Genomic DNA, 26,635 nt, shown 5'->3' on the forward strand with positions numbered 1-26,635 from the left:
GTCTAATATCCGTAAAGGGGAGTTTATAATTTACAAAGTCTCCCAGAGTACCAGCCCGTTTGGCCAGGCTATCGGCTACCTCATTTCCGGTGATGTGGGCATGCCCTCTAATCCAGACTAGTTTGAGTAGTTTATTTTGAACTTTAATGTTGTGAATTAACTTAATTATTTCTATTGTAAAATGTGAAGTGTGTGACTTGTAATGGATGTTGGCCAGAGAATCTAATAGACTTCTACAGTCAGACATGATAGCCACTTTCTTAGTGTTTAGCTTTTCTATATATTTCAGCGCTTCAATGAAGGCTATTGTCTCGGCAGAAAAAATGGAGGCGAAATGTGGTAACTTAAACATTTTTTTAACATTATTTGAGGGATCGTAGAAAGCAGCTCCTACATTGTTCCCCACTTTGGAGCCATCAGTGTATATAATCTGAGTATTTGGTAAAAAGTACGAAACGTCCTCACGAAATGTATTAATAGTCTGAAGATGAATTCTTTCTTTATAGTCAGGCATGTATGCAACGGATACATTCTTCGTCAAGAAATTATAATCACAGAGAAATACTGTTATCTTATCAGAACGAATTATTGCAGACTGGAACTCAGTTAGTTCCAGAAAACTATCTACTCTTCTACTTAACTTGCATTGCTCCAAATCTTTGAAACTCTTAACCCCTTTCAATACTAGATATTCTTGGAAGGAGACATGCGAACTACCGTAAAACCTGTCGGAAATCATATCTCGAGATCACAAAGCGTCGTTAGATTGTACTGAAAACTGAAAAAGACTTTAAGAAGTTGAAAGTTGGTTTAAGAAGTCGGTAGTGCCAAAGATAATAAGTACCTAATATCATAAGTGTTATTAGTGAAAGCTGTTTGTGTTCCTAATACTATTTGGGATAGAGAATTAAAATGTTAACGCCCTAAACTGGGAAAATAGATTTAGGAAATACAAAACTCCATTTTTTGCATTTCCATTCAGCAAAGTATGTGATTTAAAGTCCAAGATAAATAAGAATTGAAATCAAAATAACATTTTTTGTAGCACGACTATTGGACTGGTTAGAAAAGTAAAAACAACGCTGGGAAATGTTAAGGTAAAAAATAATAAAGGCAATGGAAGTGAAAATAGAAAATAAACAAAAGAAAAACTAGTTAGAGAGAGAGAAAACAAAAAATTGGTTTGAGAGAAAATGAGAAAACTGCGGTCTGTAAGTCCCTGGGTAGGTGACTGGAAGTAAAATCCAGAGGCATGTGTAGGGAGAAAAACTGTCTCAACTCCATACCGCAGGGTTCTCTCCTGTCTTCCAACGGCATCAAGATTTATATTAAGTTAAACTGACTAAAAAAAGAGAGAGATGGAAACGAGTCCGGGTTAAATTTCTTTTTTCATTCAGTGAAAATATTGCTTTTTTTAAAAAAAATAAAATAAATTTATATTCAGGTTGAAAACATTGCTTGATGAATCAATCTGTCCGTCAATGAATCCGATCAAGCTTCTCCCTCTTTCTGTAACTGTTAGTCAGCGGATGACAGTGTAGTGGGAGCATACAGGAACAATGTAAAGACTATTAATACTGGCAGAGGGGCAGCAATTTTCTAGGCCGGTGTATTGCCCGAGACGGGAAAGACAATCTGTATATTCAGGGTGATGTACAAGGTTTATGAAATATCATGTCTTGAGTTTTATCCTGCAACATCAGCCCTTTAGGAAGGGGGAGAGGCAAACAAAGAACCAAGCGTAATTGCCACTTCATACTTTCCGCAATACTCAGATTTTTAGTGACCGTCTCTTTTTCTTTGTGATGGAAATATCAAATAGTAAAGTAAAGTAATCGCCTATTATTTCAGGCGGGGCTTAACGTCCAACTACCAATTAGGTGTCGTGGACGGAAGCGACTAGCAAACATACTTTACAGTAAATTTCTTTTATAATCCAAAGGCCTAAGACCGGGAATCGAACCTAGTACCACAATACATACTAGCTTCGCAGGTCTGAAATATCCAATAGTTTGTAAACCACTTTTCTAGACGCTTTCTCCACTTGTCCTCTTTTCAAAGTCTTAGAACATGGTAGTCTTTAAATGGTTGAAAGCCCATGTGGAAAGAAATCTTCATTAACAAACCTATGACAAAATAAAATTCTATTTTCTGCACCGACCGTGATATGGGAAGTAATTTAAAAAAAAAAAATCTGTTATATCATCTCTGATTGAGTTACAGCCAAACGCTATGCGATATGGGATCTGTCACATCTTAAGACTAGAGAAGTTGATGCGCAAAAACCGGCTGAAAGAAAACAAAATGAGAGGATTCACCTACTAGGCCTATAAGGATCTAGAAGAAGCTGCTTTTGGGCTACGATGACTAAGAATACAGCAGTTGCTCCGAGGATAATCTAATCCACCACGTTCATACCAGAAGCACTAAACATTAATCCGTTTTGTGATATTCCCAAAGTTTAAGTAATTATATAAAATGTTTAATAAAGATATTCTGTAAATTTTCATCAAAATGAATCAAGTAAAATAAATGACATTCATTAAAATTTGGGGAGACAAAAATGAAGTAAAAAATTAAGAAAGGAAGTGTGAATACGTTTTGATAATGTGTATAATAATTCCGGAGAAAATACTCAATAATTTATTTTAATGAATGAAATAAGAGAGGAGAGATGGTTTAATATTAATGGTCTAGTGCGTACTGAGAAATGCCAGATCTCTTTAATATTTCATCCTCTTTACTCTCTCTATATACAATTCAACCGTCGCCATTCATTTCAAGTGCCTCGCCTTTAATCAAGTAAGAATTTATAATTACTTCCATCGGAAGTTCCAAACTGTTTGAACGTGAGTGGGTTTTTGTTTTTCTCGCTGATTAAGTAATAAATGTCAATCAGAGGGAAGCTGTTTAAATTTGCTCAATGAATTGATGGTTTCCTTTTAGTGCCATTTCTTTGCAGCTTATAAAATATTAAATTATGGTAAGTATTAGCTGAGTGGTTAGTGTACTGGACGCGGAGATCTTGGGTTAAAAACGTAGGAGTTAGGTGCTCCTAGAAGATATATTTTGTAGAAGAGGACCTTGCTTTTTATTTGAACATACATAATTCCAACGGCGTTGCACCATCCACCTTGCATTTTAAATATCTTAAGTCAGAGATTAGCCTAAAGCATGCCACTGCTATGGTCGATCCCAGCCACTTCTTCAGGGCTCGGAAGGACAGCTCAACACTTACTCTTAACATTTCCTTCCATCTACCTGCGGAGAGGATTCTATTTGTGCGCTGGTTAGATACAATAAGCTCCGGAGTTAGACAACTCCAATCCGCGCCAAGCGGTCTGCCAATTTTTTTAAATTATTTATCCTGCAATGAGAAAGAACCCAAAGTAAAACCATCTTTTTTTCAGCCTAAGCGATATCAGCCAGCTCCTGTGGCAGCGACTGAAAAAATTCAGCGATTCGCTAAAATCTCTGATTCGGATAATTCTGTTATTTTATTAATTTTATGTAAGAAAATATTTAATAAAATTAAACTGAATTAAAAAGAGAAGGAGGGCACGACAATTTATACAAGAAGAAGATGGGGGAGATGCAGAAAGTTTGGAAACCACAGATTCCAGATTATTCAGACTCTTGGCTCTATTAATAATTCCTCTGGACTGTTATTTATGTGCAAAATCAATATGGTATTTTATATTGTTATCGCATAATATGAAGGGAGATTAGTTAATAATATTGAAGATCACTACTAAATGCTTGTGTATCTCATTTCTCTCGTACAATACTGAAATGGAAGGAATGAAAACAGAGGCGTGCCAAGAATTCTCCTTTCTCTTCGTGCTCCAAGGTAGCAACAGTGGGCTAAGTGTAACAGGAAGTCATATCTCTAACCATTACACTTTCCCTTTGCTCCCTCTCTCTCTTTCTCTTTCTCTTACACACACACACACACTCACACCCTTGAAGCCTGCTAATATATGTATATGTAATCTCCCTGGAGGGATAGAGAGAATATAACTATGTTATCCCCCTAGAGATATTATTACATATGTACGAACACACATTAAGGAGGAGTATCTATGTCAGCGAATGTGATATAACATTAGATTTAACAATTTCCTAAACTTTGTGATGCTTTATTGAACATAAAATATAGCTCTTAATCGTGTTGAAATCACAGAATTGTTAAGCGAGTAAGATCAAGGTGGAAAGTGTGATGCTGTCTGGGATAAATTTTTCTACATGTTTACAGAATCATTTCTGTAGTTATTAGTACTTTGTTATTTGGTATTAGACAAGAATTAGTAGAATTTTTCTTCATTGTTTGGTCCTAAAACTACATTAAGTGTTGTAGTAATTTAAAATTTTTTAAATGAATGGAAATAAGCGGTTATTGGTGATTGCCAAAACTAAATGAAATTAACATTGGTTTCATGAATGAACGTAGACTGTTCAAAATGATTTGCTCATTGAAATAGATTTTCTTTTTTACTTACCTACATTAGAAAATAGTTACTAAGATTCTGAACTTATACTCGTATGTATGTATATGTATAAAAATTTATTTTCATGTACAACATCCGATGAAATAAGTGTGAAAACAACGAATGGATTTGATGACTAACATTTTTAAGAGATTTAACAGCTTATTTCTAAATTAAAAAGAAACAGAAATAGTGCGATTATATTAAGCCATTTTGAAAATAGGGCAGTTCATTTTTAAGCACTCGAATCCGCTTTTGAAGAAATTAAACATTCTTTCGACCAGCTTACTCGAATGAGGCTAGAATTATCGGTTTATTTTCTTCTTTAATTTAGCTTACAGTTGTTTTTATTTCCGGTTTCTAAAGAATCATTTCTAGTCCCTTAAATGATGATAAAATTAAACGCTGGATAAGATTATCGTCTCTGCCTTCTTTGCAATTCAGTTGTTGAAAGCTTTGAATTAGCACAATTCGATTAACTGCGCTAAATCAGCAAATGAAATTAATCTATATTATCCATCGGAGTTACAAAAATTGTTTTCTCTTAAATAGAACACCATTTATTGATATGGAGACACGTAAGAAGACTAAAATGACGTAAAGTTGAAAAATTCTGTAACAAAGTGAGCGAGCGTTGAAGGTATCATCTCTTTTCCAACCTTACTTTCCTATATTCTTTATACTAAAAGAAAATACGAGTCTAGTGGTAAGTAACTTTTCATTCAGATACTCCTCAAATAGGTTACAAAGTAAAAAGGCTTCAAAGAAAAAAAAGAAAAGAAAAAAACAGGTTTTCTTTTTTGATCTACTAAAGTAAACTCGCTTTTACGCATTCCAGAAATTCTTTGAGAGTTTTCTATCTTGAAGTTTCTTAGAAAAAATTGAGGAAAATACCTGAAGGAGTGCAAATTTAATATCTCTTCACTTTTGCCTTCACACATTACTGATTATTGATAAAATTATTTAAAAATTTGAAATCGAGCTTGCATTGGATATATCCAAAAAAGCACAAACTAAATAACATGAGCAAGATATATGGACTATTGTGTTTGAGATGGCGTTTGTTCTTGATTCCTAACACCATCGCTCGTTTGACTCTAGTGTCATATTTCTTATTAAACTCTTGTGCCCTTAAGTCAAAAATAATTTGTTCAATTTATGAAAATCTATCACTTTTATTTAAAAGCTTTTCTACGAGGTCTCATTGACAGAAATAGTGGAAATCTGGTCCAACTAGGCGACCATTCCGTATTTTTCCAATTGTTTTTACTTTCCATTTAGCAAATTAGGACGACCATAGACGTATTCTTTAACCCTGGCTTTTCTACGAGGTCTCATTGACAGAAATAGTGGAAATCTGGTCCAACTAGGCGACCATTCCGTATTTTTCCAATTGTTTTTACTTTCCATTTAGCAAATTAGGACGACCATAGACGTATTCTTTAACCCTGGCTTTACTACGAGGTCTCATTGACAGAAATAGTGGAAATCTGGTCCAACTAGGCGACCATTCCGTATTTTTCCAATTGTTTTTACTTTCCATTTAGCAAATTAGGACGACCATAGACGTATTCTTTAACCCTGGCTTTTCTACGAGGTCTCATTGACAGAAATAGTGGAAATCTGGTCCAACTAGGCGACCATTCCGTATTTTTCCAATTGTTTTTACTCTTCATTTAGCAAATTAGGACGACCATAGACGTATTCTTTAACCCTGGCTTTTCTACGAGGTCTCATTGACAGAAATAGTGGAAATCTAGTCCAACTAGGCGACAATTCCGTATTTTTCCAATTGTTTTTACTTTCCATTTAGCAAATTAGGACGACCATAGACGTATTCTTTAACCCTGGCTTTTCTACGAGGTCTCATTGACAGAAATAGTGGAAATCTGGTCCAACTAGGCGACCATTCCGTATTTTTCCAATTGTTTTTACTTTCCATTTAGCAAATTAGGACGACCATAGACGTATTCTTTAACCCTGGCTTTTCTACGAGGTCTCATTGACAGAAATAGTGGAAATCTGGTCCAACTAGGCGACCATTCCGTATTTTTCCAATTGTTTTTACTTTCCATTTAGCAAATTAGGACGACCATAGACGTATTCTTTAACCCTGGCTTTACTACGAGGTCTCATTGACAGAAATAGTGGAAATCTGGTCCAACTAGGCGACCATTCCGTATTTTTCCAATTGTTTTTACTTTCCATTTAGCAAATTAGGACGACCATAGACGTATTCTTTAACCCTGGCTTTTCTACGAGGTCTCATTGACAGAAATAGTGGAAATCTGGTCCAACTAGGCGACCATTCCGTATTTTTCCAATTGTTTTTACTCTTCATTTAGCAAATTAGGACGACCATAGACGTATTCTTTAACCCTGGCTTTTCTACGAGGTCTCATTGACAGAAATAGTGGAAATCTAGTCCAACTAGGCGACAATTCCGTATTTTTCCAATTGTTTTTACTTTCCATTTAGCAAATTAGGACGACCATAGACGTATTCTTTAACCCTGGCTTTTCTACGAGGTCTCATTGACAGAAATAGTGGAAATCTGGTCCAACTAGGCGACCATTCCGTGTTTTTCCAATTGTTTTTACTCTTCATTTAGCAAATTAGGACGACCATAGACGTATTCTTTAACCCTGGCTTTTCTACGAGGTCTCATTGACAGAAATAGTGGAAATCTAGTCCAACTAGGCGACCATTCCGTGTTTTTCCAATTGTTTTTACTCTTCATTTAGCAAATTAGGACGACCATAGACGTATTCTTTAACCCTGGCTTTTCTACGAGGTCTTATTGACAGAAATAGTGGAAATCTGGTCCAACTAGGCGACCATTCCGTATTTTTCCAATTCTTTTTACTTTCCATTTAGCAAATTAGGACGACCATAGACGTATTCTTTAACCCTGGCTTTTCTACGAGGTCTTATTGACAGAAATAGTGGAAATCTGGTCCAATTAGGCGACCATTCCGTACTTTTCCAATGGTTTTTACTTTTCATTTAGCAAATTAGGACGACCATAGACGTATTCTATAACCTTGGCTTTTCTACAAGGTCTTATTGACAGAAATGGTGGAAATCTGGTCCAACTAGGCGACAATTCCGTATTTTTCCAATAGTTTTTACTTTTCATTTAGCAAATTAGGACGAGCATAGACGTATTCTTTAACCCTGGCTTTTCTACGAGGTCTCATTGACAGAAATAGTGGAAATCTGGTCCAATTAGGCGACCATTCCGTACTTTTCCAATGGTTTTTACTTTTCATTTAGCAAATTAGGACGACCATAGACGTATTCTATAACCTTGGCTTTTCTACAAGGTCTCATTGACAGAAATGGTGGAAATCTGGTCCAACTAGGCGACAATTCCGTATTTTTCCAATAGTTTTTACTTTTCATTTAGCAATTTATGGAAATCTATCATTTTAGTTTTAGTTTTAACTGGTGGATTTAAATAGCCACGTAGCGTGTATAAGTGTCCATGTTAAAGGAAATAAATTCAGCCTGTTTCGAAGCCATTTTCAAGGAGAATTGTCGCCAGAGATAGCGGAATGCTCATTAAAGCACTTGTTGTCCTGAGATAGAACGAGAGAGAGGGCGGTTACGGTGCGATCTTGCCGTTAATGAGAATGGAGACGACTATTATCTGTAATGGCCGCACATTAATAATAATGGAGAAGTTCATCAACATGCGGATGTCCACTCTACTTAACCATTTTACTTATAGATGGCTCCATTGTTCCATTATTTGTGTACATTCTGTTTAGGTATTTCACTATATTGTTCTTATCCCAGATTAGGGCAATCATTGTGGGCGTAATTTTTACCGGAAAGATTATGTCCTTCCGGTTTAAAACAAAACAAAAAACAAAAGATCTCTGTCATTATGTGTGTGCACATAATCCCCAAAGATTAAAAACTGCTGAAAGAAGAAACTCGATTTGGTCGTAGAGTCTCGACCGGAATTAAGCGATCAGAACCAATTTGTTGTGGGATTTTTCATTCTTTTTTTGAATACTTTATTTTTTTGAATCTTGTAATTATTTTTGTCTACATTTGTTTGACAAATTTTTCGAATTCGTTAAAGTGCATATCTCAGAGAAGGAGAAGGAGAAGGCTTCATTTTAGAGTAGGTACATCTATTGTCCGTTTGAAAAATACGAAATTGTCGCCTAATTGGACCAGATTTCCACCTATTTCTGTCAATGAGACCTCGTAGAAAAGCCAGAGTTAAGGAATACATCTATTGTCGTTCTAATTTGCTAAATGAAAAGTAAAAACTATTGGGTAAATACGGAATTGTCGCTTAATTGGACCAGATTTCCACCTATCTCTGTCAATGAGACCTCGTAGAAAAGCCAGAGTTAAGGAATACATCTAGTGTCGTTCTAATTTGCTAAATGAAAAGTAAAAACTATTGGGTAAATACGGAATTGTCGCTTAATTGAACCAGATTTCCACTATTTCTGTCAATGAGACCTCGTAGAAAAGCCAGAGTTAAGGAATACATCTATTGTCGTTCTAATTTGCTAAATGAAAAGTAAAAACTATTGGGTAAATACGGAATTGTCGCTTAATTGGACCAGATTTCCACCTATCTCTGTCAATGAGACCTCGTAGAAAAGCCAGAGTTAAGGAATACATCTATTGTCGTTCTAATTTGCTAAATGAAAAGTAAAAACTATTGGGTAAATACGGAATTGTCGCTTAATTGGACCAGATTTCCACCTATCTCTGTCAATGAGACCTCGTAGAAAAGCCAGAGTTAAGGAATACATCTATTGTCGTTCTAATTTGCTAAATGAAAAGTAAAAACTATTGGGTAAATACGGAATTGTCGCTTAATTGGACCAGATTTCCACCTATCTCTGTCAATGAGACCTCGTAGAAAAGCCAGAGTTAAGGAATACATCTATTGTCGTTCTAATTTGCTAAATGAAAAGTAAAAACTATTGGGTAAATACGGAATTGTCGCTTAATTGGACCAGATTTCCACCTATCTCTGTCAATGAGACCTCGTAGAAAAGCCAGAGTTAAGGAATACATCTATTGTCGTTCTAATTTGCTAAATGAAAAGTAAAAACTATTGGGTAAATACGGAATTGTCGCTTAATTGGACCAGATTTCCACCTATCTCTGTCAATGAGACCTCGTAGAAAAGCCAGAGTTAAGGAATACATCTATGGTCGTCCTAATTTGCTAAATGAAAAGTAAAAACTATTGGGTAAATACGGAATTGTCGCTTAATTGAACCAGATTTCCACTATTTCTGTCAATGAGACCTCGTAGAAAAGCCAGAGTTAAGGAATACATCTATTGTCGTTCTAATTTGCTAAATGAAAAGTAAAAACTATTGGGTAAATACGGAATTGTCGCTTAATTGGACCAGATTTCCACCTATCTCTGTCAATGAGACCTCGTAGAAAAGCCAGAGTTAAGGAATACATCTATTGTCGTTCTAATTTGCTAAATGAAAAGTAAAAACTATTGGGTAAATGCGGAATTGTCGCTTAATTGGACCAGATTTCCACCTATCTCTGTCAATGAGACCTCGTAGAAAAGCCAGAGTTAAGGAATACATCATTGTCGTTCTAATTTGCTAAATGAAAAGCAAAAACTATTGGAAAAATACGGAATCTTCACCTAGTTGGACAAGATTTCCACTATTTCTGTCAATGAGTAAATAGTATCTACTTTACTTCGAGGTTTACTGTTTTTTCTTATAAATAAGTAAAAATTGGGGTAAAAATTAAATATTTTACATCTATATTTGAAAGCACTTGTAGCCCATTATGCTCGAATATTAAAAGAGAATTGAAAATTATTGCTGAAATTAAATGATTTTTATAAAAATTTATATACATCTAAAGTTATTTTTTTAATTCTAAATTCAAATCTTGTGGGGATACTGGAAGGGAGTTTAACTTCCGTTTTATGTGGATAGATTAAATGTTTTAAGTTCCTTATAAATAAAGTTCTTGAAGTATTTTGTGGCCTTAGGAAATTCTGTTTGCTTTCTGTTTGGGGAAAGTTTTGTGCTTTGAATTACAATATTTTTAAACTAAGTGAAATTGTTCTTAATCTTGTAAGTCAAGTTTTTTTTGAAGTTCTGTTTTAAAAGCATCAAAAAAGTTATTTACTTTGTTTGAAACTATTTTTTTTTTCCTTTGCCAATAATTTGACTTGAGGTAGTTTCTACTTTTTAGAGAACTTTATTTATAATTACTGAAGTGGAGTAATTACTGTTGGAACACACAGGAAACTTGTTTTCTGAAGGAGTTCCTTTATTTGAGTATTTACTCACTCTGTTCGGTAAACATCTCTCAGTAGTTCTCTCGTTTTCTTGAAAACCAGTTTGTAGTTTGAAATGCCTGCTACTTAGTGCGAGCCTTTGGGATGGAGAGTCTTGGGCGCTGATTAGGTTCAAGCTTAGAAGTTTTATCTGAGCTTACTGTTAATTTTTCGTTTTTAAGTAGAAGGGGCCTCAAAACCTTTTTTTTTTTTTTTATTTGGTGGCTCAAAACTCAACTTAAGTTATATGACCTGAATGCAATAAGTTTATCTCGTTGATGTAGTAGGAAAAAAAGTAAAAATTAATTTCACAAGTACCTTAAAATTTGTGAACGCTAGTTAATATGTCGAGTAATTTTGATTTAAGAGATTTTTCATGCAAAATTAAATGTAAACAAGAAAAAACTTGCACTTTTTGTAATTATGTGTTTTTTGGGGATAAAAAGTAAAATTGTGATGGGGGGGAAAACGTTAACGGCCAGCGAGAACACGTGACCAACTCAAGGGAATATTCTGGCAAAACAAACCAGAAGACAATTTACGAGTGGGGGGGACCTCCTCCTCCTCCTCTTTGGCCGTGCCCATCACCCATTCCTTTGCAGAACTTTCCCCCCTCCCCACGGCTAGGTTCTCCATCGCCAAACTATCACCCCTCCGTGTGCAGATTGCTATCCCAACCTGGTAGACTATGGTAGCAGCCTGGAAGGACAACAAGGCAGTAAATAATAATAAATTCTCTTACAGTCTTGAAGTATTTGAGGCAGTGAGAGGCGGTCAGCGAGAGGACGGGTTGGGTGCCCCGTTGTAAAAGGAAGTATAGCCCAGAGCTTGGCGTGCTGCCCCGCGACTGTCGCCTCAACAAACTTCCGTCTCCTTGCGTTTGCAACATTTGTATTGTTCTATCCGTTCGTTTTTCTTTCTTATTTTTTTATTAGAGCTCGTTTTTTTTTTTTTTTTAAATTCTTTATTAATCACTAGTTTAATTTCCGTTTTTCGTCTAATCTCTATTTAATTAGATCGTATGTGTATTCCAGTTTACTAAGACAAAACTACCTAGAATCTAATCTGAGCAATCTTGAAGCGAAGTGAAAGTTAAGGATAGAAAATTGGTTGCTAACTTTGATAACAATTTTACCTTATTAGGTACTTAATAGTTTATTGAGGCTTTTCGATTGAGGCACTTTAATTTAACATCAAATCACTTTATATCAATAAAATTATCATTTTATTGACTGTTTTTTGTCTTTTTTTTTTAGCCGAGAAATATCCCAATGAAATTACAACTACATTAGTGTAAAACTTTGAATCAATAGTTTACGCAGGCAAATTTCATTTAATGGATTTTTCCGATCGATCGAATAAAGCGTTATCAACCAAAAACCTAGAATTTTATTAATTTCAAAGAAATACTTGGAGACAAAAGAAAATCACAATACGTTCAAACTTGATGAAGCGTTTAGTTTCAAATAAATAGTTTTAGAACAAAATTTTAAAAAACTAAAAAAATGGACATCACGTTCCGAATGATGTGACCTCAAATATCAGATTACAAATTTCTGTGATCTTTAAGTTATATTACAAACAGACGTATACATACTTATACGTGCATATATACTGAAATTTATAAAAAAAACTTTTTTTCGACTTATGGATCCACAGAACGTGTACTTGCGGTGAAATCATAGCAAATCGTAACTCTCTTATTCAGAGTAAGTGTGAGTATAATAAGTATAAGATCAATAATAATCAATAGTAATCAATAATCTACGGAAGGGATGGGATTAGCTGAGTGGTTAGCGAATACTGGATTCCAACGCGAAGATCGCGGGTTCGAATCCAGCTGCTAGCCCTTTAGATTTTATCTTTGTAGGAGCATCTTGTTATCTGTAACATTGAGAAGCTCAGATTTGGAAGCGTTGAAAAACTCTATCTATGGTAAATTTGTTAATTCAAATTATGAATTCTGTAGCTGCTGATTTCAACAGAGAATGTTTAATACACAGACTGACTAATGTTCATATTGTTTGAGAAGTTTCCATTCTTGAAATCACCACAATTCAAACTTTATTACACAGGAAGTGAGTGTGTTAGCACACTGGGTAACTAACCTGGGCGGAAGGTTGTTGTCAATGTTCATTCGAATACACTCTTTCACTTCCTCTTCATTAAAACACAGAAACCTCTCTCTCACTCTCTCTCTATCGCTAACTTTCTAATTGCAGACTAAGAGCCAAACACTGAAGCCTCTACAGCTATGTCTTTGTCAGACAAGTTCTACCGTGCGTAAACAAGAGCAAAACTGACGCTAGAGTAACTAAGAGTTATATGTGTTTGCATACGAACATAATTTTCAAAAAAAAACAAAAAAAAAACCACAATACTATATTCAACTTAACTAAAATTAACATCAAACAATATAACACTGATGTAACACTAAAAAGAAAAAAATGTTATGCATACTTGCACGACCAATCTCAAGAGTTTAGTTTTTCGAATACGTATGCAGAATTCTTGCTGTCGTTATTAAGATTGTCATGCTAAAGAAAAGGAATCTATTCATCTCAGACATTACTATTTGTTCGAATATACCTATTAAAAAAAGAAATAAACAAAATTAAGCAAATCAGAACGACCATAGATGTATTCTTTAACCCTGGCTTTTGTACGAGGTCTCATTGACAAAAATAGTGGAAATCTGGTTCAACTAGGTGAAGTTTCCGTATTTTTCCAATAGTTTTTACTTTTCATTTAGCAAATTAGGACGACCATAGATGTATTAATTAACCCTGGCTTTTCTAAGAAGTCTAATTGACAGAAATAGATGAAATGAGGTCCAACTTGGTGAAAATTCCGTAATTTTTCTAATAGTTTTTACTTTTAATTTAGCAAATTAGGACGACCATAGATGTATTAATTAACCCTGGATTTTCTAAGAAGTCTCATTGACAGAAATAGATGAAATGAGGTCCAACTAGGAGTCCAGTCGTGGTATTTTCCATTTATTTTTACTTCTTATTTAGGAAATCAGAACGACCATAGATGTATTCTTTAACCCTGGCTTTTCTACGAGGTCTCATTGCCAGAAATAGTGGAAATCTGGTCCAACTAGGTGAAGATTCCGTAATTTTCCAATAGTTTTTACTTTTCATTTAGGAAATTAGGACGACCATAGATGTATTAATTAACCCTGGCTTTTCTAAGAAGTCTCATTGACAGAAATAGATGAAATGAGGTCCAACTAGGAGTCCAGTCGTGGTTTTTTTCCATTTGTTTTTACTTTTTATTTAGCAAATATGAACGAACATGGATGTATTCTTTAACCCTTGCTTTTGTACTAGGTCTCATTGACAGAAATAGTGCTAATCGGGTCCATGTAGGAGTCAATTTCGTACTTTTCTAATTGTTTTTACTTTTCATTTACCAAATTAGAACGACTATAGATTTATTGTTTGGCCCTGGTATTAATACTAGGTCTCATTGACAGAAAGAGTGGAAATAAGGTCCAACTAGGTGACCATTTGGTGTTTTTTCAATGAATTTTACTTTTTATTTAGCAAATTAGTGTTCAAAAATTATTTAAGTAGCCCTAGGCGCGATACTATTTTCTATTGGCAGAAATATTTAAAAATGTTGGAAGTGCGACGCTATTCTTTGTTTCTTCAATGTTTTTTACTTATATTTTTATGGATTAGGGGAATATTGATTTTTGATAGTATTTTATCTTGGTCTTTTACTTTAGTTTTTTTTATTTATTTTCAGGTTTGAATTTGAAGCATGCAGTTCGCGCTATTTTGTTGTTAATCCTTTCCACTTTAACAGTTGGCAGTACTGTGTATACTGCCCCGTCCTTGCCTTGATTAGTTGGCCATTATTGCCTGGTTCAGGTTTTGAAAACTGTGATAAGTTGAAGTTATTTGTCCAATTATTAATTTGCGTTTTTAAGTAATGGAAACAAATATTGTCATTTAATACTAAGCACGTGCTAACTATTAATTTGTGTCTTATTCTGACGGGACAAAATTGTAAGTTTTTTAATTATTCTTTTGGTTTAGACAGCGTTATTTTATGTTTATTGTAATCATAAATATTTTACTGCCTAAATCTTTTGGTATTTCTGAGTTTTGTTGGGTCATTACCCGTTTAGATTTCCCCTTTTATTATTAAATAATTGTCTAATTATTACTTACATTCTGCTTTCCCAACTTGTAATTTGCAAGATTAGAGGGTTAAATTAAATTCCTTTAATTCAGTTCTCTCAATTTATATTATTACTGCCCTTCATCAGTATTTCCCGTGGTATACCTATTTCAAAATTTTTTCACTAGGTTTCATTGATAGGAATTGCGGAAATCCTGTCCATTAGGAGACCATAACGTTTATTTTTAGTATTTATTTATCAAATTAGTGCGACCAGAGAGTGCTCTGTACCCCTGGCCGTAGTATTAGATGTCTTTTACAGAAATGTTAAAAATATGGACCTATTACGAGACAATTCCATATTTTTCCAATGGTTATTACTTGTATTTCTGCAAATTAGAGCGACCATTGGTATAATATATAACCCTGACTATTTCTCATTGACAGAAATAGCGGAAACATGGTCAAACTAGGAGACAACGTTCTTTACATATTTGTAAATATATTTATATTTATAGTACATATTTATAAATTGGAGTGAACTTATAATGTACTATTTAGGCCTGGCCGTAGTATTAGAATTTTTCTTTGCAAAAATAAAAGAAATATGATAAAAGTAGGAGGCAATACAGAGTTTTTCCAATGGTTTTTACTTCTATTTTTGCAAACTGGAGCGACCATAGAAGTCTTGGCCGTTGTCTTACTCTATACTTTTCTTAACTTTAGTTTTTAGTTTTTAGTTTTTGTAACATTCCATCTTATAATTCCCACTGTTACCTATTATTTCATATTTGATTTTCTAAACTGGGAGTGACCCAACTTGGATATCTGAGATGAGAGCCAAAATAGATTAGTTTGTTGGTCATTCTAATTACATTTTCCTTCGTTTTCGGAATAGCTGTATAAAATTAGTGTGACGAAATATGTAGTTTGCAGTTCATCATTTTTGTGATACCCAAAAATTTGTAATTAGCTAAATTCTACCCAATATTTTCTACTTTTACTTTGTTTTTAAGATTTTTTTTTTTTTTTTGCAAATATGCGTGAACTAATTTTAGTTTGCCATAGGTGTCAGGGAAAAAGTCAAAAATATACTAAATTGGTTCAACATTCTACTTCGTATTTCCCATTTTTCTCTCCTATTTTATAGTCGATTTTCAAAACTAGAACAGCGAAACATTGTAGGTAAAGTGTCATAGGTAAATGTTTGGAAGAATAACGTAAAAACTACTTCATTTCTGCTCTCACCTCAGATCTACCATATATATATGACCCACGAATTTTGAAAAGCAACTACCAAAACGGAGTTAAAAGTAGGAAATAATTGGTAAAATGATCAATAATCTTTTATCTTTTGACTCTCATCACAAATATTTAGACCAGATCTAGAATGTTCATATTGTGTAACATAATACTATAATTTTGCCAGTAGTTAGTAATGTACTGTTAGTCTCTTATGTACTAAACTAAGAGTAGCATACTTAAACGTCAAAATTAATGTCCATTATAAATAACTCTGCTGTAAAATATGTTCCACAGCCCTGAAGATGTCTTAGTCGCTAGATCGAAAGCTTGATAGAATAACAAAATAATGACTGAAATTGCAATTGTTCTTTCTTCCTTCTTTAATTATTTTAACTTTACAGGAATCCAAGCTGTAGAGACAATGCTGTACACTCTGGACATTATTAATAATCGTTCTGACTATTTCAAAGTTGGTGCTCACATTTTGGACGATTGTGACAAAGATACGTACGGCTTAGAAATGGCCGTTGACTTCATTAAAGGTAAGGAACTAGGTTGTTTGTCTTTTATATTTGAATAAATGTTGTTCTGAAGTGCATTAGCATTGCAAAAATCAGGAACTATTGATAGTTATATTTATCTGAAATAAGTGACGGTAAGTATACCATTGGTAAAGTCCCAATGCAGTTTACTAATATTCAGAAAAAAAGTGAGTTTTTGGGATTGGCGATGCAGTGGCATAAAGGCGAGATTATTCCAGACTCCTCTAACATGAAAACTTCTGAATTCTGGAATTAAGTTGTTCGGCCCTTTGTGAAGCCTTTCTTATGTTACACATGCACCCCCCAGTGTTTCTTCTTGAATAGAAAGATGAAGGCGAACTGGGTAGAGACTCGGTTCTTTAGCCGCGAAGTGATTCTTAATAGACTAACTTGAAGATTGAAAATTCTCTGCTAGAAGAGTCCCAAGTATGTGGAAAAAGGTATCTCTATCAGTGCCCTAATTAGAATAACTTTTTGAAGACTTCATATCACGACACCTTCCTGAATTATTCTTCTTAAGTGAAACTTTTCAGCTTAAGCCTACCTTTTCTGAGCCTCTATATTCTCAGAAAGCTGTGAAATGCCTAAATCAGAAACTAATTTGGTAGTGAGTAAAGGACGGAAGTTTATAAACCGTATTGTCGAAAGCTAACCCAATGTGAAAACTCGGGATCCCTTAAAAAAGTTAACCATAATTTCTAAGCTTCGGTCTGTTGGACTTGGGGTATCAGTGTATGCCTCTAATTAGTGAGTTAAAGCGCTTCAATCCTACCTTCTTTGTAAGCACGTAAAGGGTCTTACTGAGGGGTTCTTCCTTATTTGTCCCAATTGAACTGTTCTTCAGCAACCGGTTCTAGTTTCGGTTTTTTGGAATGTTCTGGATTGCTTTAAAACGTTATTTATCGATTTCTGAAGCCCTTCGCTTACTCTAATACCTATAAATCTATTTTGTTAGAAGATAGATGGAATCTCTTTGGATTGCAAATGGTGTTGGTTAGTAAAATTACAAAAAAAAAAAATTACAAGCATAGGTACAAAGATTTTCTTGGAGTTACAACGTTTATTCCCTAATTTATCTACTTCTTTCTCATTGAAATAACCAATTTTTTTCTAAAATTTAATTAAATAATTCCTCGGTCTCAGTACATTGTGCAAGATTAGTATAGATAGCTACATAACTTAAAGTGAATTCAGTTCTCATATAAATGTGCATTACACGGCATACGCTAAATGGTGTTCGCTTTGATGCTTTAAAGCAAGTTAGCATATCATCTGATGGTGCAACAAACATGTCTAGTTCATCAGCCATACTACAGGCTTCCTCGGTAAATAACTGTAGACCATTAGGCCTAAAGCCATTAAATATTTCATTGTAATTTACGCTTTATTTACTTCTTCTAATTATTGAATCAGTAAATGTTAAGATTTTGTGATAATTAAGGAAACTTTGTTGTTTAGTTTTATCTTATGTGTCCCAAATTGATCGTTGTCTTTATTTTCCATGTCCGTAGTTTTCAGTTCTATTTCTTAACACCTCTGTGCAAAGGTTTTTTTCTTTGTTCACTTGCCCACCACTGCTGGTTCTGGTTGCTTTGAATAAAGTTGCCAATTAAGCCGCTATTACGATTTCCCTCCCCCCATTTCGCATTGTTGAAGGGTTATATTATTGAATTGGAAAATTTAAATGAAAAATCCCAATTTTCCACTTCATAGCTGTCGTTCTTCCAGAATTTAATTTCAGTTCTGCGCATTAAAGCTTCGTAACCGAACAATTCTTCTATGCCTGAAGGCTAGCGTTGTCAACTTCAATAATGGATCATCAAAATATTGCAAAAAAAACATGTCCCAAAAATATACCATCTTTATAAAATTTTGGGAATTGTACGACACTTAAACCCTAAAAAAGATAAACTGAAGTGGAAACAAATTGATCTGTTATAGTTTTTTGATTTCATCGTTTAAGCAATCCTTTTTCTATTATTACTTGCAACTGAATCCATTAACTATAAAAATTTTCCGGCTATTAAAGTTTTTTTGATTTAGTGTTTCCACTATAAAACTTTTGAATTTAAAAATGTTAGGCTAAACGGGTTCAACCTCTAATAAACCTGAATGAGACACTAAACGAACAATCTAAGTTAGTATATTTAAAGGTAGTTTTGTAAGCATTTTTAAAGAAAAATAGATAAAACAATAAATTTGTAATTTACATCTGAAGAACTTAATTTCGACTTTAATATTTCATTAATTTTTTTTTTTCTCAAAGCAAATTAACAAATTTAAGAAACTCGTTTTCATTTACTGAGAACGTAATTATCTGACTTCTTTTCTTCATAAAAGGCTTACTTTGCCCAAAGAGAATTTACTTCCGTGCATTTCTTTCAGAGTTAATTAGGTTAGCTAGTTTTTTTTTAGGAACAGCAGTGACCTTTAAGAGTCTTGTAAAACGTCTTTCAGTAAACCAGCCTTAAGCGAATAGTTTTTTATAGAATATAAAGAAAGAGCTCAATTCACACAAACTGAGCGCAAAGTGACCCTCTAGCTTATTGGCGTGGGCGTTTTTTCAGCTCACTTTTTTTGATGAGCTTAACTTTAGCATTTACCTTCGCATTAGTAAAGGGAGAAATAACTTTTTCTTTTATTTACTCAAACCATGACCACCATCCACCATGTGAATGCTAACCCTATGTTCCAGTTAAATGCGGGTGCGTGTGGTTTTATGGTCCGCTTGCAGATAATGTCGCAACATAATTGCGTTACTGTAGCGATGGCCAAACATAACAAACGCTGAAACAACTCCTAATAGAAAACTGCCGACGAAATTAAAGCATTTCTTTTTATTAATAATAATAATAGTCAGTTTATTTCGAAAAATAGATATTACATAAAACATGTAGCCTGTGATCACAGACTCTCAGGCGAGTTCCAGCTTTACGAGCGTTCTTTTTATTACTAACAGCTAACTTTTCAGTTAAGTACGATTTAGTAAAATATAATTTAGAGGTTGTCACAATTTCATGAACCGATAAAAATATTTTAGAATAAATTTAAAAAGTTTATGGTTTTTTAAAACATCAAACTTTAACATTTCCTTAGTCAATTATATTTAATCGATTTACTGCTATCAGCCGCTGAATCCCATTCCTTACTGACAATAAATCTATCTTGTAGAGAGGATTTGTTTTATACCACAAAACTTTCCTCTTCTGCATTTCTGGTCAGCACTACCATTTGGTGATCATACGATCATACAGTGGGCGGCGCAAGAAAGTTAGAACAAATTTAAATATCGAACAAAATGTGTACATGGCGACCTTAAGGGCAATCGCCCTTATCAAGTACACACTTTGTGCATGATCATTTCTTCGTAAATGATTTTATTTTGAGATTGTATCGCATTTCACACATCTTATTTCATAAATCTGACTAGAACGTAGCTTATACCATAGTTTTTTTTAGAACTCCTAAGCGGATGAAGGAATTCTACCCTTAACTTATACGAACTGTTCCTCTTGTCCCCAATTTCACCCTTAACTCAGATGGGAATAAAAAAAAAAGGTAACTAGAGCATATCTTTAATGTTTGTGGAGAGTTGCCTGCTGATTTTTAAATGACTTCAGATGGAAATGTGTTGTCGATATCGCCCAGTTCAAACATGACACTTGCTTATCGTACATGATGAGTGGCCATATTCTGCTGAACAAATTTCTACTTTTATCTATGGCCATTAATGGAATGATCAATCCATTAAAAAAAGAAAAAATAACAATAATACTGAAAGATGAGCAGGTAATTTTTATATTGAAAATGATTTTTTCATTTGCCCAAAAATACTTCGAATTAATAATTTTTTTATAGCCTATTAGAACTACTTTAGAGGCAAATTTGATTTATTAAAAATTGTTTAAAATTTAAATTTATCTTCAGCAGCAGCATCCTCGGTGACAACATCCTCCTTCAATCTGAAATCACACTTTTTTTGACTTTAGGGTGTTACAGATTGACTTTAGGGTGTTACAGAAATCTTTTTCTTAAAGCTTTGGTCATAAACTGTTAAAAATAGTTAGCGAGTTCCAATATTGTGTTGCTTTATCGCTGCATTGTTCAGAATAATTAGTATTACATAACTAGCTGCAAGTTTCTGCAGCAGGCAATCTAATGCATGAAAGACAATGCAACATAATGTGTACACAATGAACAGCTAAATTTATTTTATACTGGGAAATAAGATTTAACATAAGGTATGAAATTAGTTCCTTCACTTAAACATATATTTTCTCCCAAAATTGAAATGATATACATCCATTTCCCTGTGATATAACAAATGATATACATCAGGGTGGGGCAAAAGGTATGAACCGGTTTTAAAGGGATGTAAAACAAAAACAATTCAACTTACAGAAATTATGGTTATATTGTTTAATTCAGTACAGAATCTAGTTTGTTACATTAAGTTTGAAAGATGATATCACTTAGGTGGCGGCCGTCAGCCGCGATGCACTCTTGAAGGCGAATTCTGAAGTTTTCAACCGCTGTTCTGCACATTTCGATGGATATTGCCGTAACTTCCTCTCTGATTCTGTCCTTAAGTTCTTCCTGGGTATGTGGACGATGTTTAAAAACTTTTTCCTTTATGTACCCCCCAAAGAAAAAAATCACAAATGCTCAAATCTGATGAGGGGCCGTACTTAAATTACGTAACGCAATTTAAAGAGCTTTTTAATCCCTCCCCCCCCCGATGTAACAGATCGTAACAAAATGTCAACCTCCCCTCCCCCCCTAGCCAAATGTACGTAATTTTTTGTTATGGAATATCGTCATTGCATAGTATTTAATTAAAATCAAACATATATTTTTTATTTATTACTTATTTAATTACATTATCACTTAGTATGAAGGTTGGCTATAGTAGAATTTGGCGCGAAAAATATCGTTAGTATTTTTCCATTAATGACCAAAAAATTATAGATTCAATTGGAAAAATTACGTACAAGCATTAAAAAAAACCCTCCCCCGAACCATAACGAATGGTAACAATCGAGCCTTACCCCCCTCCCCCCTTGCGTTCGTTACGTAATTTAAGTACGGCCCCTGAGCGCGCAGGCCACTCCACGTCACCCCTCAAAGAGACGAGGCGCTGGGGGAACACTTGCCTCAATCTTGCCATTGAAATCGTAGCAGTGTGGGATGTAGCCCCGTCCTGTTGGAACCAGATGTCTCCCAGATTAGTTGCTTCACTCAATTCTTCCAGCTCAGGTTCAAAAAACTCTTCCAACATTGGCACATAGCGCTCAGCGGTGACAGTGACGGTTCGCCCATTATCCTCGAAAAAGTAAGGACCATTTTTCACCTTTTTGTGATTTTTTTCTTTGGGGGGTACATAAAGGAAAAAGTTTTTAAACATCGTCCACATACCCAGGAAGAACTTAAGGACAGAATCAGAGAGGAAGTTACGGCAATACCCATCGAAATGTGCAGAAGAGCGGTTGAAAACTTCTGAATTCGCCTTCAAGAGTGCATCGCGGCTGACGGCCGCCACCTACGTGATATCATCTTTCAAACTTAATGTAAAAAACTAGATTCTGTACTGAATTAAACAATATAAACATAATTTCTGTAAGTTGAATTGTTTTTGTTTTACATCCCTTTAAAACCGGTTCATACCTTTTGCCCCAACCTGTATTTAGTTTACGAGGATTTTCTACTATTAAATGGTCTGTGTTAATTAAACATAAATAATAGATTTAAATATTGATTAAGCATTACATAAAATACTTTAGATTATAGATGTTTTAAATTAGAGCAATTAAGATTACAATTTTGGGTACAACAAACTCTTTTCAGAAGAAAAGAAAGAAAATGTCTCATTAACCCACACTTGTGAAACTAACCGTCATAGAATTGTAATAAAGTTACAACTTGACAACTTGCCTTCATCTAGTTAATTTAATTGCTGGATACTGCCAAGATTTAGGCAACTTCTCAGTTGGGGCATATGTTATAACCCAATTATTTAATAAAATCGCTAATTGACAGTGATTGAAGATTTCAAAAACACAGTTAATAACTGGAAATTTTGTTGCAGATATTTCTATTACAAATTATTCTTGAATAAGGAGTGTACTAAGGATATTTTGGACCGGAAAAACGAAGGAATATGTATGAAGTAGGGAATAATTAGAACAACCATTATATTCCCAAATTTTGGCTCTCTTTTAGCTTTGTGCATTCAATTTGACCATGAACATAATTTAACGTTTCTCATAAAAGTTGCATTATCAATGCCCTCTAAACTCACCCTCTGCCACTAGTTTCAGGGCAATTTGCATGTGTGGTAACTTTATAAAAAAAAATATAGCACACAGAACTTGTTACTTGAGGTGATAATGGGGTGCCAGTAGCTTTTAGTGCTCCTAAACTCGAGAGAAATACGAGTATTACACACATACAGTAAGTTTCGAACACTGTGTGAAAACATACTGCTTGAAACTCTTTTTAACTTGGTGCTCTTATCACACTATACGTAGGTGTTGTAAAACTAGTGCCTAGACAAGCTAAACGGAATGGGGGCAGCGGAAATGAGTTCTACTGCAAGACCCGTAGTTTTATTCTTACTCTGCAGGAGTGTTAAGGAGCGGAGGGGTAAATAAAAAGTAGTTGCTACCAAATGTAGCGCAAACAATGGAGACAGTCTCGAGAAATAGATAACATAAATGTTTTATTACTAGAATATACAAACAAACATTTGTGTGTTTGCATTAAATTTAGTCTACTTTTTGTGGCAGATACTTTTCACAAGAGGTAATGTGAACCTTTTATTTAAAAAAATAAAATAAAAGTTAAAGGGACGGTTACATCTGTGGCCATTGGGAGGGTGAACCCGGAGCTTTTATCAGTGCACTGCCGGCCTCAGACTAGTATCCTTTCGTTACAGGCATCACTGGACAGTAAGCTGTAAGAAACTCCAAAGCCCGAGCGGTTAGAGGCGAGACCTGTAAAGCTAAGATGTATTGTGGTGGTACTGGGTTCGATTCCCTGGTCTTTAGGCCTTGGATTTTATTTAATGGTTAATAAAAGAAATTTACAGTAAAGAATGTTTGCTAGTCGCCTCCGTCTACCTAATTGGTAGTTGGACGTAAAGCCCACCTGAAAAGACAGGCAATTACTTTACTTTTTACTTTTAATCACGAAATTTGACAGCGATCGTTGAACGTCCATTTTATACAAGTAAAGTGCCAGCCCTAATCCTAATCACTAATCTAGCATTCACTTCTATGATAAATTTCATTCAATGTCATTTAGAACTAATAAAACAAAAATTATTGTCATTGAGTATTGATTGACAAGATATGATTTTATGTTTAATTAAATTAAGTCCTCGAATCAACGCATCGACCTCTGCTGACCTAACCTACGCTAAATAAAACAATTTAATGAAAAATTTTTCTCTTTAACATAGTCGAACGTTCTATCTCTAAATCAATCTACAACTTTTAATTCAATCAAAAACAAGTTTATTTACTGTACTACAAATAAAATAGAAAAAAAAAAATTGAAGAACGACAAATCTCAAATTTTATTTTCTATTTTTGTTCGATCATTTTTCAAAAATTATTTGCTAAATTAATTGTCATCATTTAAGTTTAGCATGTTACTCTGCAGCTTTCTGCGTTTTCATAATGATTTTCATTTGATACATGTCCACAACTGTGACGTCAAATACATATATCACTTCCAGAAGTATAGCCTTTTACGCTAGGTATTTTATGCTTCGCACGTCCAACAGTTCTATGGATGTCTGCTTTGAATAATATGGGATCTACTTTAATTCCAGGTCCCTAGGTATTTACAAACTAACGATAGAATGCACTTCGGATCGATGGGTCATTGTATATCAATTTTACAATAGCCTTCGTATCATTAATAAAAATCTATTTTTCTATGGGAAGAATAAAAGAAAGGAGGTCGCAAATTCCCGAAATGATTAATTGTGATCACCGGCAAAAAAAAATTCATAGGCTGCCATTTTTCAAAATAGAAGGCCCAAAGCCGTTTGCGTATTGGACATCTCAGTTGATTCTATCCCCTTTAATGGATTATCACTCTTGTCACTTCCTTCCAATGGCTGAGGTCATGAGACGATGTCTCTTTCTCAGGTAAGCAGATCCTGAATATCTCAACTATCAAAGAGACCCAGTAGCTATTTGTACCTAGTAAGCTGACCAATAATACGCTCATAACTCTCATTAAGCAGACTAGAATTTTGTATCGCTTCTCTTTTAAGCACTTCTTCATTGCTTTTGACCATCCATCGTTTCTCCCAATCATGTGTTCAATCTTCTGATATCACAAAAACTGATTTTTTTTGTTTTTTTGTCATTGTCCTTTAGACCAATAGGGCTGGGCCTTCAAGGACGCGAATCGATGTCATAAAAAGTTCGTAAATAATATAGCTATCCTAACGTGATTCTGTGACAGACTTAGAAATCATCTCTAAAGACAGAGAAATATATGTCCTTCCAGTTCCTAAGCAAATTGTACCAGTAAGAGGAGGAGGGAGCGGCCTCTTACCTGTCAGACTGCGTTGCAATCGTTAAAAGCCTTCATTAAATTAGACGTATAATTGCCAATGGAAGTTTATGACAGAGGTTTGTTATATTTCTATAGAAATCGGCAAGACAAGAAATTACTATTCACTTGTCAATAACAATTTCAAGATTAATAGACAAATTATTCATCATAGTTGAAGAGAAACCAAAGGCCTACCAAGTCATTAATTGGTTCTGGTGGAATACCTGAGTGATCCATTCATTCTGATAAAGATCTGCAGCGTCCATAATATTAGTATCTCCAAAACTACTGTTCTTTTGATTTAGCTTCTAAATACATTAGTGGCGTATTCATAACAAAATCATGACTTGAGATGCCTCTCTCTTTCTTTTCTTCATTAATTTGGGACAAAATTATTTTTAGATTCATTTCGGCAAGTTCTCGTGTTTGAACATATCCTCCGCAACGACCTTAGATTAAATTTTTATTTATACAGAACTCTAAGAAAATAAAAAGGAAGACGAGCATAATAAAATTCTCAAGTACTGCAGTTAATCTTTCTCCATGCAATGGAGCTAAAACTATAAACAAGGAAAAATAGATATTTATTTCATTCAAAACAATAATTTGCGACTGTACGAGTATTTGTCTTGAGGTTCACAGCAGACAAAGCAATTGATGAGTTTAAAAAACATTTTGTTTATTTAAAGAGAGATTTTGATTCTTCTGATATGCATCAAAACGTTATAATGTAATCTTGGAACTCCTAGTGGAGTGTTCGAGCTACACACAACATAATATGAATAAAAGAAAGTATAAATATCTCTTTTCATCGAATTCTAATAAAAGCTATTCTAATTTAAATATTTAAACTCAGCATTATATTCCGTCTACGCGTGTATTTGTTTTGTAGATATTTCATTGACGACCTCTGAATGTAAAACACCTGTGGAATTAAAGCGAGATGAAAAAAAAATCCACCTGTAAGAGTGGATTTATTTAGTTACCTGGAGAACCGATAGAGGAGTTAAGCGGTAGTGCAGAGACATTCTCCTTTGCATGACTTGAACAAAAACCTAAAATTTTTTCTTTATATCATCTGAATCGCGTACATGATTTTCTCATTCCAAATTTTTTAAATTTCAATAGTTCACATTAATTATAAACTCATATTTTAGTAATTCGGTAAGTTTTATCTTTAGTCTGAAATGCCTGGAGGACAAGCCCATCACATGTCCTATTCTAAACTTTATGGTGAGCAATTATACAGCTTATTCTTCTTCTTAACTTTAAATAACCCATATTGTAGATTGAATATATTTTTCCCATTTTTAAGTGGGCACAAGAAAGTGTAAAAATGAAGCAAAACATAGAACT

General features: G+C 34.2%; 1 protein-coding gene across 2 annotated transcripts in view; it reads left to right on the forward strand.

The window, feature by feature from the left end:
* The window catches only part of LOC141451684 (metabotropic glutamate receptor-like), a 97,462-nt gene that overhangs the window by 51,061 nt on the left and 19,766 nt on the right, over positions 1-26,635 (forward strand). The window contains exons 1-2 of one of the 2 annotated variants that reach the window (XM_074123189.1): positions 14,640-14,806; positions 16,568-16,708. In XM_074123189.1, coding sequence (XP_073979290.1) covers positions 16,588-16,708 — 121 coding nt within the window. In that variant the 5' untranslated portion in view covers positions 14,640-14,806; positions 16,568-16,587. Of the gene's footprint in view, positions 1-14,639; positions 14,807-16,567; positions 16,709-26,635 lie in introns of those variants that run through there. The other variant, XM_074123188.1, reaches the window with a different exon arrangement.

Source organism: Rhodnius prolixus, unplaced genomic scaffold, assembly GCF_049639745.1.
Source record: "Rhodnius prolixus isolate KJV_2025 unplaced genomic scaffold, Rpr scaffold_14, whole genome shotgun sequence".
NCBI lineage: Eukaryota > Metazoa > Arthropoda > Insecta > Hemiptera > Reduviidae > Rhodnius > Rhodnius prolixus.